The sequence below is a fragment of the Gracilinanus agilis genome, chromosome 6, assembly GCF_016433145.1.
Source record: "Gracilinanus agilis isolate LMUSP501 chromosome 6, AgileGrace, whole genome shotgun sequence".
Lineage (NCBI taxonomy): Eukaryota > Metazoa > Chordata > Mammalia > Didelphimorphia > Didelphidae > Gracilinanus > Gracilinanus agilis.
In genome coordinates, this window is record NC_058135.1 from 41,522,586 (window position 1) to 41,534,946 (window position 12,361).

Here is a 12,361-nt window from a genome sequence, read left to right on the forward strand (position 1 = left end):
CATTGAAGACAGTTCATGGAGAAGGAAGGAAGAGAGAGAGAGAGAGAGAGAGAGAGAGAGAGAGAGAGAGAGAGAGAGAGACAGAGACAGAGACAGAGACAGAGACAGAGAGACAGAGAGAGAGAAACAAACAGACAAATAAACAAAGAGAAAGAAAAAGTGAAGCTCAGCATACCCAGCAATTCACATGCAAAGTTCCAGAGCTAAGAAAGGCAGGACTTTACCCAGGCTTTCAGACTCCCAACTCCAATTGCCTCTTTCCATTCTGTTTTTCAATTAATTAATTTTTTTCTTACCCTTTATACAGAGTTCAAGGATTTTCAGACAATTCTGACATAACCAATACATGTATGGTGCACAAACCCCATTCTTACAATGGTCAGTAAAATGGCAAAAGGGAAAAGGACATCAAAAGTAGAGTAAGAGGGAAAGATTAAGCAATCTACTTCTCCCCCAAAAGGTCTGGCATTCAAATGCCTTAGAACTTTGACCTTACTGATTTGGAAAAGCAATGAAGAAATAGAGGGGAAAAGCAAACTTTTTCCCCTACTTTTTTCTGGCCCCTTACATTCAATTTGGGGAGAAAGTTAGAAAGAGGGAACTATGGGAAGACAGGAAAAAAGTGGCTCCAGGAACAAGTTCTGGTCTATTCCTAACCAAAAAGGAAAAATGATCCTTTGCTTCAGGATTTAAGCCCTCCATAGAAGTGGTGCTCACACATTTCATGGTAGGAAAGAAAGTGGAGAATGAAAAATTGAATATTCTCTGCCCTACCCCCAACAGTTATCTCTTCTGAAGTCTTTATTGATTGCAACACACAGCTCCCTCCAAATGTATATCTCTCTATTCTGAATAAGCATAAGCCCTTAAAGCCCAAAGATCATGTACACTAACTATCTTGCCAATTCTCTCTTCATTACCTAATAACCTGTAAACTTTTACCTAATATCTCAGTAAACAGTAGCTTTTTAATGAATATCATAGGTGGGGGAAGCTAACAATGAATAAGGGAAATGTCATCATCTCAATGATAACAAAACCTGAAAGTTCAGTCTATGAAAACTTTAGTAAAACATAGAGGAAACAACAAAAATGTTAGTAGGGTTTTAGTCCAACAGAAACAATAGAAAGAGAGTAAAGGCACACTAAACTGAGAATTTGGAGACTTGGAATTAAATTCTGATTTTGACACTGACAAGCTGAAAGATTATGTAAGGACAACTTACTTAAGTCCTCAGTCTCAATTTTCCTCACCTCTAAAAATCAGAATACTAGCACTGCACCTACTATATAAGATGCTGGTCAGGAAACATTTTGCAAGCTTTAAAAATTAAAAACCTGAATTATTATTACAGGCAGAAATAATCACCAAGGATCCACAATTACCCTGTTTTTAGAAATCAAGAAAAAATTCCTTCAAGAATTAGTAGTGGCATACATATAATCCATCATCCAAAAGTCAGAATAATTCTAACCTCTCCAGGTCTAGTTTTTGTCATCTGTTATATAAGGGGTGTGGCCATTATGATCCCACTATTTTACTTCATCCCTCTTCCTCAACACACTGTAAAAACCATCAGCATTCAAACTCAGAAGTAATACAACAAAACTCTGGAGCCTTTGGCCTGACTGTGCCCATAGCAGAAGCCATGACATGTCCAAATCATTGATTGATGGCAGTGTCTCAGTAACACTGCTCTGAATGCCAGAAGATTATACTAGTCAAGTATGTGTGCTAAGTGTAATTATTTCATCATCCCCAACCAGACTAAGATTGTGACACAATTACTCCTGAGTTTGGTACTGTGATAATGAGATTAAATCTACTCTGCCCATCTTTAGATTTAATAACCAAAGGTTATTATATCTCCATTTAACTCACAAGTTGGGTGGTCTGTAACCTACGAGTGACAAATCAGAATTTACTGACTACTTTGTGGGCAGTCCTAAGAAAAGCATCTGTTGTGATTGGACATGCAAACTAAGAGGAAGGCACAGGAAGTGACACAAAAGAGGTCCCTTTAAAAAGAGACCTCAGGGAGTTCAGGGCACTCTTCTTGTTCATTGCTGGGACCTGGAGGAGCGCTGGACCTGGGACCCTGAGACCTTGGTGAGACTGTTCTTAAATCTTTCTCTTAGAACTACACGTGGTGGGTGAAGAAGGTTGACTCCTTTAATCTCCCAGGAGGCACTATCCTCCTGGAGGGTCCCTTATCAGGAGAAGCCTTTGTGGCTAAACCCCTTGTTAATTAACTTTTAGGCTCTGGCTAGACCTCTGGAGCCCTGCCAGAGTAAAGCCCAGACTTGAATACAAAATCTCTTCTACCTTCTACTCATCTCTCTACTTCCACTCTCTCCTATATTTTGTAAATAAATTACTAAAATCATGTTGGGAATTGATAATTATTCAATTCCCTGGCAACCAAACCTTTTCATATTTACCCAATCAAAACCCCTTTTCCCCCCTTACAATACAGGGTACACACATTGAACTGCCTGTTACTACAACATGGAGAATGAGAATAGCAGTTGGCTGATTATCAAATCAACTGCACAGGCCAAAGGACAGATGATTATTAATGAGGTTCAGGAGGTATATGACATTTCTCTACCAGTTTCATATAAAAAAAAACCCACTCAATAAAACTATAGCAAATCTTTTTGCTTCAACACTTTGCCAACAAAATAGGGATAATATAAATTTCACCTGTTTAGTTCTATTAACTAATTATGCAAAGTGTTAATTATAAACATGTTCAATCTGATTACTATTCAGCAAAAACCAGGCAAGTTATGGTTCTTCCTCATCCACCTTACTAAAAAGCAACTGGTTTAAAGTTAAGATTCATGGCATCCTTCTGTGTTTTAAAATTTGTTGTTATTTTCCCCAAACTAATTTGTTCAGAACTTTGGAGCTTGAATATGTTAGAGGAATCTATAAAAGCCCTGAGCAAAATTAAGAGAAGACAATTAAGAGTATGGAATTATATCAAGGGCTAAGAGATATCACGGAAATTTTAGAGCAAAATAACTCTGGAAACATTAAGCCTAGTACTTCTATGCCAATACGAGGTTGTGTACATTTGAAACATTTGATTCCTTAGAGTTAATAGTTTAGAGGAGAAAACAGTGGAGAAAACAAAAGCATCAAAAAAAATTTTTTCTGAAGACTCCATATTCATAAAACTAGGAACTTTCTAGTGAATAAGACTCAGGAAAGCTGGCTCTTATCAGTCTTACATGATAGATGACAACACAGGATCTCAAAAATACCAGGTTTGGAAATCAATATGATCAAAAACAATAAAACATTCATTTTCTATTGAAATAATAAAAAGAAGCTTAATGAAATATATATTAAGAGAAAGGGCATATATGAACTGATTAGAACATAAAATAGTCTATCCAGGTAGGCATTGGTGGCAAACATTCAGGCATTCTGGGCAAGTGATCTCAGGTACCTACAACATTTAAATTTAGCTATGCTCAGATTTTTAAACATCAAGTTTGTATAATCCACTTCAGCCTGGAGTACTGAAGGTATATTCAATTTATAAAACATGTATTAAGCACCTACAATGTATAAGACACTGGAGAGAGAGAAAGAAAATGTGACACTGTACTAAGCTACTAGGGTTGGAAAAATGAAAAACACCAAAATCCCTAAACTTAAGTAATACCCTTCAATGGAAATAGGATATACACCAATAAATAAGCTAATGGAGGATGTGGTAAGGGGAAAGGTAGATATTCAAACAAAGTATCCTGGGAAATGCTGAGGCTGGAAAGAATCCTTTTAGGTGATGTGATCAGAGCAATTTTCATAGAGGAAGTAGAATTTGAGCTGGACCTTGAAAGAAAAGTATTCCCAATAGACAGAAATGCAGAAGCACTTTTAAGAAATGGATATAAGTGGAGAGGAAAAAGAGAAAGGTTATTAAGTGTGCAGCAAAAGAAACATGCAGACCATTATTCATAAAGGGGAGCAATCTGGAATGCAATCAAAAAAGTAAGATGAGAATATGAAGCATTTCCCAACTGACAAATGGTCAAAGAATATGAACAGGCAGTTCTCAAATAAAGAAAACTATCTATAGTCATATAAAAAATATTCCAAATCATTATTGATTAGAGAAATGCAAATTAAAACAACTCTGATACCACCCCTCATCATCAGATTGGTTAATATGTCAGAAAAGGAAAATGACAAATGTTGGAGGGGATGCAGGAAAATCAAGGCACTAACACCTTGTTGTTGTTAAAACTGTGAACTGATACAATCATTCCCTAGAGAGCAATCTGGAACCATGTCCAAAGGGCTGTCAAACTGTTCTTATCCTTTGACCCAGCAAGATTTCTAGGTTTTTATCCCAAAGAAATTAAAGATAGGGGAAAAGAAGTTACTTTTTTTTTTTTTAAACCCTTAACCTTCCGTCTTGGAGTCAATACTGTGTATTGGCTCCAAAGCAGAAGAGTGGTAAGGGTAGGCAATGGGGATTAAGTGACTTGCCCAGGGTCACACAGCTGGGAAGTGTCTGAGGCCAGATTTGAACCTAGGATCTCCCATCTCTAGGCCTGGCTCTCAATCCACTGAGCTACCCAGCTGCCCCCAAAGAAGTTACTTATACAAAAATATTTGAGCAACTCTTTTTGTGTTGGCAAAGAACTGGAAAATGAAGGATTATCCATCAGTTGGGGAATGACTGGACAAGTTGTGGCATATGCTCCTAATGGAATACCATTAGAAATATACCATGTGCTATAAAAAACAACAAACAAGATGATCACAAAAAACCTTAGAAAGACTTATACAAAGGGATACAAAGTAAAGTGAGAAGAACCAGGGGAATGTTGTACATAGTCACAGCAGTAATCTATGATGATTGGCAGTGAGTCACAACTATTGTCAACAAGGCAAGGATCCAAGACAACTCCAAGAGACTCATGACAAAAAACAGATGTCCATTGCCATAGAAGAAACAGATGCCATTCTTCACTTTACTTCCTCCATGAACTTTCTCTAGGGTGGGCAATGCCTTCTTTCATAACATGACAAACATAGAAATCTGTATTGTATGACAATATATATATATATGTGTGTATATATATAATATGTGTGTTATATATATGTAAAACTTATATTGCCTGCCTTCTTCAGGAAGAGGGAGGAGTGGGAGGGAAAGAGAACATGAATGCAAAATGTCAGAAAGTGAATATTTTGAAAATTCTATGGACATGTAATCTAGAAAAAAATAAAAATTTATTATTTAAAAATAAAATAAAATCCTTTTTAAAAGGTAAAATGGGGGCAGCTGGGTAGCTCAGTGGAGTGAGAGTCAGGCCTAGAGACAGGAGGTCCTAGGTTCAAACCCGGCCTCAGCCACTTCCCAGCTGTGTGACCCTGGGCAAGTCACTTGACCCCCCATTGCCCACCCTTACCAATCTTCCATCTATAAGACAATACACCGAAGTACAAGGGTTAAAAAAAAAAAAAAAAGGTAAAATGAAGTAACATTGTATCACATATCCATTTTTATCCTAAAAGCCTGAAGTAGCAGAATGATAAGAGTCATATTTTTATTCACCTCTGCATCTCCAGCACCCAAATGAATGCCATTCATTCATTCAACAAACAATAATTAAGCTCATGTACCAGGCACCAGTCTAGATATTGCAAAAGCAAATAAAAAAGGAAATAGTTCCTGTCTTCAAGGAGCTTTTACTCTACAGAGGAAAAACAATTCATACATAAAGAAGTAAATATACAGAGAGCATTAAGTCAATGTTTCCTGAATTAATTAGGAGGCCTAACTTGGAAGTTAATTGAAGGACAGAGTGGAAAAGGAAAGGGATCTAACTAAGGCAGGCTGACCAGTTTTCTTTCAGTAAACTATGTTTGACCCTCATAGCATTTTATGTAAGTCACAATTGTTTTTAAAAAATTATTTCATCATAGTCCCTGAAAAGTACCTGAGAATTACATCTTTTAAAGATCAAAATGCTAAATCCAGTTACTACTACTTTCCATCTATGTATGTCCATCCCCAAATGGTCCTAAACCCCTATAACTACGGTTTTCTTTTTTTTTCTTTTCTTTTTTTTTTTTAAACCCTTACTGTGTATTGGCTCCAAGGCAGAAGAGTGGTAAGGGTAGGCAATGGGGGTCAAGTGACTTGCCCAGGGTCAACACAGCTGGGAAGTGTCTGAGGCCAGATTTGAACCTAGGACCTCCCGTCTCTAGGCCTGACTCTCAATCCACTGAGCTACCCAGCTGCCCCCCACTACTGTTTTCTTTTTAACAAGCTCTAAAAATTCTTTCCTTGAGAAGAAACATTAAATTCATAGCATTCCAAAGTATACAAATAAACTAGAGAGTAATTGGGACTGGTTAGCTCCATGAGTTTAGTCACTGATGACATCCAGTCATAGCTCTAATGTCTGCTTCCTAGCTATCTCACTAAGATGAACCAAAGGGGACAACAGAAGTAAGTTACCACATATCTCCCCTACTATCATCTTCATATATACAATGAACAAAATTATTAATGAAATGGCAAAAAATTAAATAAAACAGCATCTATACTATGCAAACATAGATCCCTTTTAACCAGTCTAGAATTTTGAGTAAATTGTAGTGAAATTAAAAGCAAAAGTAATACTCTTACCAACGGAAGATGGGCTTTTAAGTGATGATTCCTTTGGAGATCCTTTCTCAATTCTTAATGTGGCCCACTGTTCAAAAATAAAAAAGTTTTAAGTATATGTTTTCTCATTGAAGTAATTACAATATTTAAATTACACCCATTATTTTTAAAATATAACAAACCATCACATTCATTGAAAGGATTCCACAAGAATGGTAGAGTATTACCTCAACTGCAAGTTAGGGGGGTACTTTGGAAGGTAGTGAGATCTCTCATGACTAGAAGTCTTAAAGTAGCAGCTTTATGACAAACTATTGGCAATATAGCAGAAGATATCACTGCTCAAATTTGGGTTTGACTGGATAACATCTGAGGGCCCCTCCAAATCTAAGATAATCCTACAAAGGGACTGATGACAAAAATAAGTAGTTGGTGTTTTTTTTTTTTAAATCGAGCAATTAAAGATTTTAAAATTTAGGAAGAAATTGTTAGAATCACATAACCAAAAGATCACTTGCCAACTTTTTCCAATAGTTTCTTATGAAATCTCAGCTCTATCACTTCCTTGGATGTGCCTTCATTTGTGATATTAGGGAGGTTGGACTAGATTACCTTGAACATGCCTCCTACTTTTGATATTGTTATTGTTCAGTCATTTTTAAGTCATATCCTATCCTGCATAGCCTTATTTGAGGTATTCTTGGCAAAGATACTGAAGTGGTTTGACAATTCCTTCTCAAGCTCATTTTACAGAGGAAGAAACTAAGGCAAATGAGATTAAGTAACTTGCCCTGGGTCACATTGCTGGTAAGTATCTGAGGCCAGATTCTATTTACTGCTTGACCTAGTGGCTCACTTGTAACAATACTATAGTCTAAAGACTGACAAAAATGCATTTTCATAAATACCAACTGGATGACACTGGCTATGCACTGAAAGTCAACTAATTTTTATTTAAGTTTGTAATTGGTCCTGGATATTTTACTCTCTTACTATTACTACTATTTATTTTTATTATTATTACTATCAATCTCATAAGTCATTAGAATCTATTTTAGACAACTACCATTATGGAAACCAATCTTAAAACCAATTGAATGCTTTGAGGAAACAACAATATAAGTTATCTGTAGAAACATTCAATATTAAATTTTATCTTGTGTAGAAACAGAATTCTAAAAGTAGGGATGTTCTAGGGTCAATTTAAAATGAAGAACAAATTGTTACGTTTTCTTTTTTTTAATTGTTTATTTTTTAATAATATTCATTTCTTTTTAAATTTTCAGTTCCACTTTCCCTCCTTCCCTTCCACCCCACCTGTGCACTAAGAAAGCAAGCAATATAACAATTATACATGGGAAATCATACCACATCACCAAAATATTTTTTTGGAAGTGAGGAAATTAAACCTCAATTTAACTTCAGAGTTCTTCAGTTCTCTCTGGAGGTAGATAGCATTTTTTTTTTTTTTTATCATGAGTCCTTTGGAATTGTCTTGGATTGCTGTATTGATCAATATAGCCAAGTCTTTCACAGTTGATCATCTACAATATTCCTATTACTGTGCTCAGTCAAATCTGGTTCTTCTCACTTCACTTTGCATCAGTACATATAGATCTTACCATGTTTGCTTGTTTCTGAAACTACCTTATCATTCGTTTCTTAGAGTATAATAGTATCCATCACAATCATATGTCAAAATTGTTCAGTCATTCCCCAACTGATAGGTTCAAATACCAATTCTTTGCCACTACAAAAAGAGCTGCTTTAAATATTTTTGTACATAAGTCCCTTTTCCTTTTTCTTTGATTTCTTTGAGATACAGTCCTAATAGTGGGATGTATGCACAGTTTTGTAGTCCTTTGGGCAATGTATCAGATTGTTCTTCAGAATGGTTGGACCAGCTCACTACTCCAACAACAGTTGTTAATGTATCTATTTTCCCTCATCCCCTCCAACAACTATCATTTCTAATAGGTGTGTAGTGGTACTTCAGAAATGTTTTAACTTGCATTTCTTTCATCAATCGTGATAATAATCACTATTATATGTATATGTAATAAATCACTATTATAATCACTATATCACAATAGTGATAATTACTATTGACAGAGAAATGCAAATTAAAACAGCTCTGAAGTACTAGCACCTATTAGACTGGCTAATATGCCAGAAAAGGAAAATGATAAATTAGAGAGGATGTGAGAAAATTAGGGCACTAACACACTGTTGGTGGAATTGTGATCCGATCAAATCATTCTGAAGAGCAATGTGGAACTATGCTCAAAGGACTCTAAAACTGTGCATACTCTTTGATCCATCAAAACTATTACTAAGTTTGTATCCCAGAGAGATTTTTTAAAAGGGGAAAGAAAGGACTTCTTTTATTTATTGCATCTCTTTTTGTGATGGCAAAAAAATCAAAATGGAGGAATTGTCCATCAATTAGGGAATGCTATAAGAAATTAAAAACACGGCAATTTCAGAGAAATCTGGAAAAACTTAAGTGAACTAATAATACAAAGTAAAAAGAACAAGAAGAACACAGTGATAATAATATTTTTTGACCAACAACTATTGAATGACCCAGTTATTCTCAGCAATGCAGTGATCCAAGACAATCCCAGAGACTCATGATGCCATCTACCCTCTGAAAAAGAACTGATAGAGTCTGAATGTAGACTGATATATACTATATTTCACTTTCTACTTCTTTTGTTTCATTTGAGATCCCTTCCACAAAATGATTAGTATTGAAAAATGTTTTACAAGATTATATGTCGTAAACTCTATAATAGATTGCTTACTGTCTCAAAGCAGGGGAAGGGGTAGGAAGGAGTAAGAGGAAAGGAAGGAAGGAAAAAGAGAATTTGGAATTCAAAACTTGAAAAAATCATGTGAAAAATTGTTTTTACATATAACCATGGAAAAAAATAAAATATTAAAAACAGTCTAATGATATCTTTGACCATTATTAATTCAGGATTGGCTCTTGTTTTTATAAAGTTGACTCGGTCACCTATATATTTGATAAATGAGCCTTTATAAAAAAACATGCAGTAAACTTTTTTGATATTACTTCATTGTCTGTAGTATCTTTTAGCAAAATAATTTTCCTATCTCTTTCAATTAGGTATATTTTTGCTTTTGCTTTGTCTGAGCCATGACTCCATCCCTGACCTCTTTTCTTCATTTGAAGAATAACAGATTCTGCTCCAGCGCTTCATTTTAATTCTGTATGTTTTTCTGTCCTAAGTGTGTCTCTTGTATACAACATATTGTTGGATTCTGGTTTCTAATCAATTCTATCTATTTTCCTTCTATGATTAGCTCATCCCATTCACATTTATAATTATGATCATTAACTGTATATTTCCCTCTATCCCATTTTCCCATTTACCCTTCTCTCTTGCTTTTTATTCTGTCCCTCCTCAAAAGTCTGTCTTATTTCCAACCAATGCTCCCCATCACCACCCCCTTTTCTCATCTCTTTCCTTTCCTATCTTTCTATTTGGTAAGCTACATTTCTACATACAAGTGAATACATAATATAATACATATTCTTCACTCTTTAAATCTATTACGATGAGAGTGAAGCTCAAGCATTACCTCATCAACCTCCACCATTTTCTCCTTTGTTATAAAACAGCATTGGCAAACCTCTTAGGGAACACATGCCCAAACTGCACCTTCAAGCCACCTGTAAACCCCCCACATAACCCCAGAGAGCAAAGGGAGAAAGTGCTTGCCTTGGGCTGTTGGGCAGAAGGGCAGGGCATGGTAGAGAGGGATAATGGAACAGCTCCCTCCAGCACATCGGGGTATGAGTGGCCATGTCTTCACCAACACGGTTATAAAAGCTCTTCCTCGTGTCTCTCTTTTATGTGAGAAAATCTACTACATTCTACCTCTCCTTTCCCCCTTTTCCACCACTTTCTTACCTCTATATTCTTTTTTGGGGAGATCATCCCAACATAATTAACTCACACTCATGCCCTCTGACTATGCAAACTCCTTCTAACTGCCCTAATAATAATAAAGTTCTTTGAAGTTACACATATCATCTTCCCATATAGGATATGGAATCATTTAACTCCACTGAATCCCTTATGACTACTCTTTCGTGTTTACCTTTTTATGCTTCTCTTGAGTCTTCTGTTTCAATATCAAATTTTCCATTTAGCTCTAATCTTTTCATCAGAAATTCTTGAAAGTTCCCTAATACATTAAATATTCTTTTTTTTCCCCCCTGAAGGATCATACTAAGTTTTGCTATTGTAATCCTAGCTCCTTTGCCCTCTGGAATATCATATTATAAACCCGTTTTGGCAAACCTATGGCATGCATGTCAAAAGAGGGCACTCATTCTCTGTGAGCATGCCTGCTGTCACCCGACCATAGAGTGCCAGAGTTCGTTATTAGAAAGCCAGAGGGACACAGGGTGGGGCTGCTCCCCTCCCCATCTCCATGCAGTTTGGGCATTTGGTCTCTAAAAGGTTACTATCACTGTTGTAAGCTCTGCCCCTTTAAGGTGGAAGCTGCTAAATCTTGTTTAATCTTGACTATGATTTCATGATATTTGAATTATTGCTTTCTGGTTGCTTGTAAAACTTTCTCCTTGATCTGAGGCTTTATTTGGCTATATTTGGCTATAATATTCCCAAGTGTTTTCATTTTGGGATTTCTTTCAGGAGGAAATTAGTGGATTCTTTTCATTTCTTTTTCCCTGGATCTGTGTGAACTTAATATAAAGTATATCCCTTTGTTCCATTTGAAAACCCCTTATCTATGCATGCAAGATGCTGGTAAGTCATGTGACTGAGGCAGTGGCAGAAGTCCCCAAGTGACAGGTGACATGTCCAGAAGTCAGAACTCGGGACAGGACTGAAGTTAAGCCTGGCCAATCAGAGATGTAAGAAGAGTGACATCATTGGCCTTATAAAAAAAGAGGACAGAAGAATAATGTGCTCTCTTTTGTGCTGGACTTTCTCCCTCCCTACTCTTGAGCAGTTAAGACTTTCTTTAAACTTCAGCTGAGAACTGGAGCCAAGGAAGTATGGCACAACTTGGAAGTTTTTTTAGTTAGGACAGTCTAGTGTTCTCTCTCTCTCTCTCTCTCTCTCTCTCTCTCTCTCTCTCTCTCTCTCTCTGTGTGTGTGTGTGTGTGTGTCTATCTCTCATCTATCTATCTATCTATCTCACTTTTACTAATAAATAACTATAAATTAATATGCAGTTTCCAGAGAATTTTAATCATTGCAGATATAAGATATCAGGGAAGTTTTCCTTGATAGTTTCTTGAAAAACAATGTCTAGGATCTCTTTTTGATCATGGCTTTTATATGGTCCAAAGGTTCTTAAATTATCTCTTCTCAATCTATTTTCCAAGTCAGTGGTTTTTCCAATAAGTTACTTCACATTTTCTTCATTTGGGGCTTTATTTTACTGTTTCTTGAAGTCTCATGTACTCATTAACTTCCACTTGCTCAATTTTAATTTTTAAGAAATTATTTTTGATGAGCTTTTGTACTTCTTTTGCCATTTGGCTAATTCTGTTTTTTGTTTTAATTTTTAGTTTTTTAATTTTTTTATTAATAGAATTTGTTTCCAGATATCTCTCCCTCCCTATTCTCCACACACCATAAAAAGTATCATTTGGCAAACAGATATGTATATATAGATTATATATCTTTCATGTTTCCATTTTTAGTTCATTC

General features: G+C 35.9%; 1 protein-coding gene across 2 annotated transcripts in view; it reads right to left on the reverse strand.

Moving 5' to 3' along the window:
- Positions 1-12,361, reverse strand: part of GPAT3 (glycerol-3-phosphate acyltransferase 3) — an 81,565-nt gene that overhangs the window by 63,559 nt on the left and 5,645 nt on the right. For both annotated transcript variants that reach the window (XM_044682209.1, XM_044682208.1), the window contains one exon: positions 6,666-6,732. In XM_044682209.1, the coding sequence (XP_044538144.1) occupies positions 6,666-6,732 (67 nt within the window). The remainder of the gene's footprint in view (positions 1-6,665; positions 6,733-12,361) is intronic.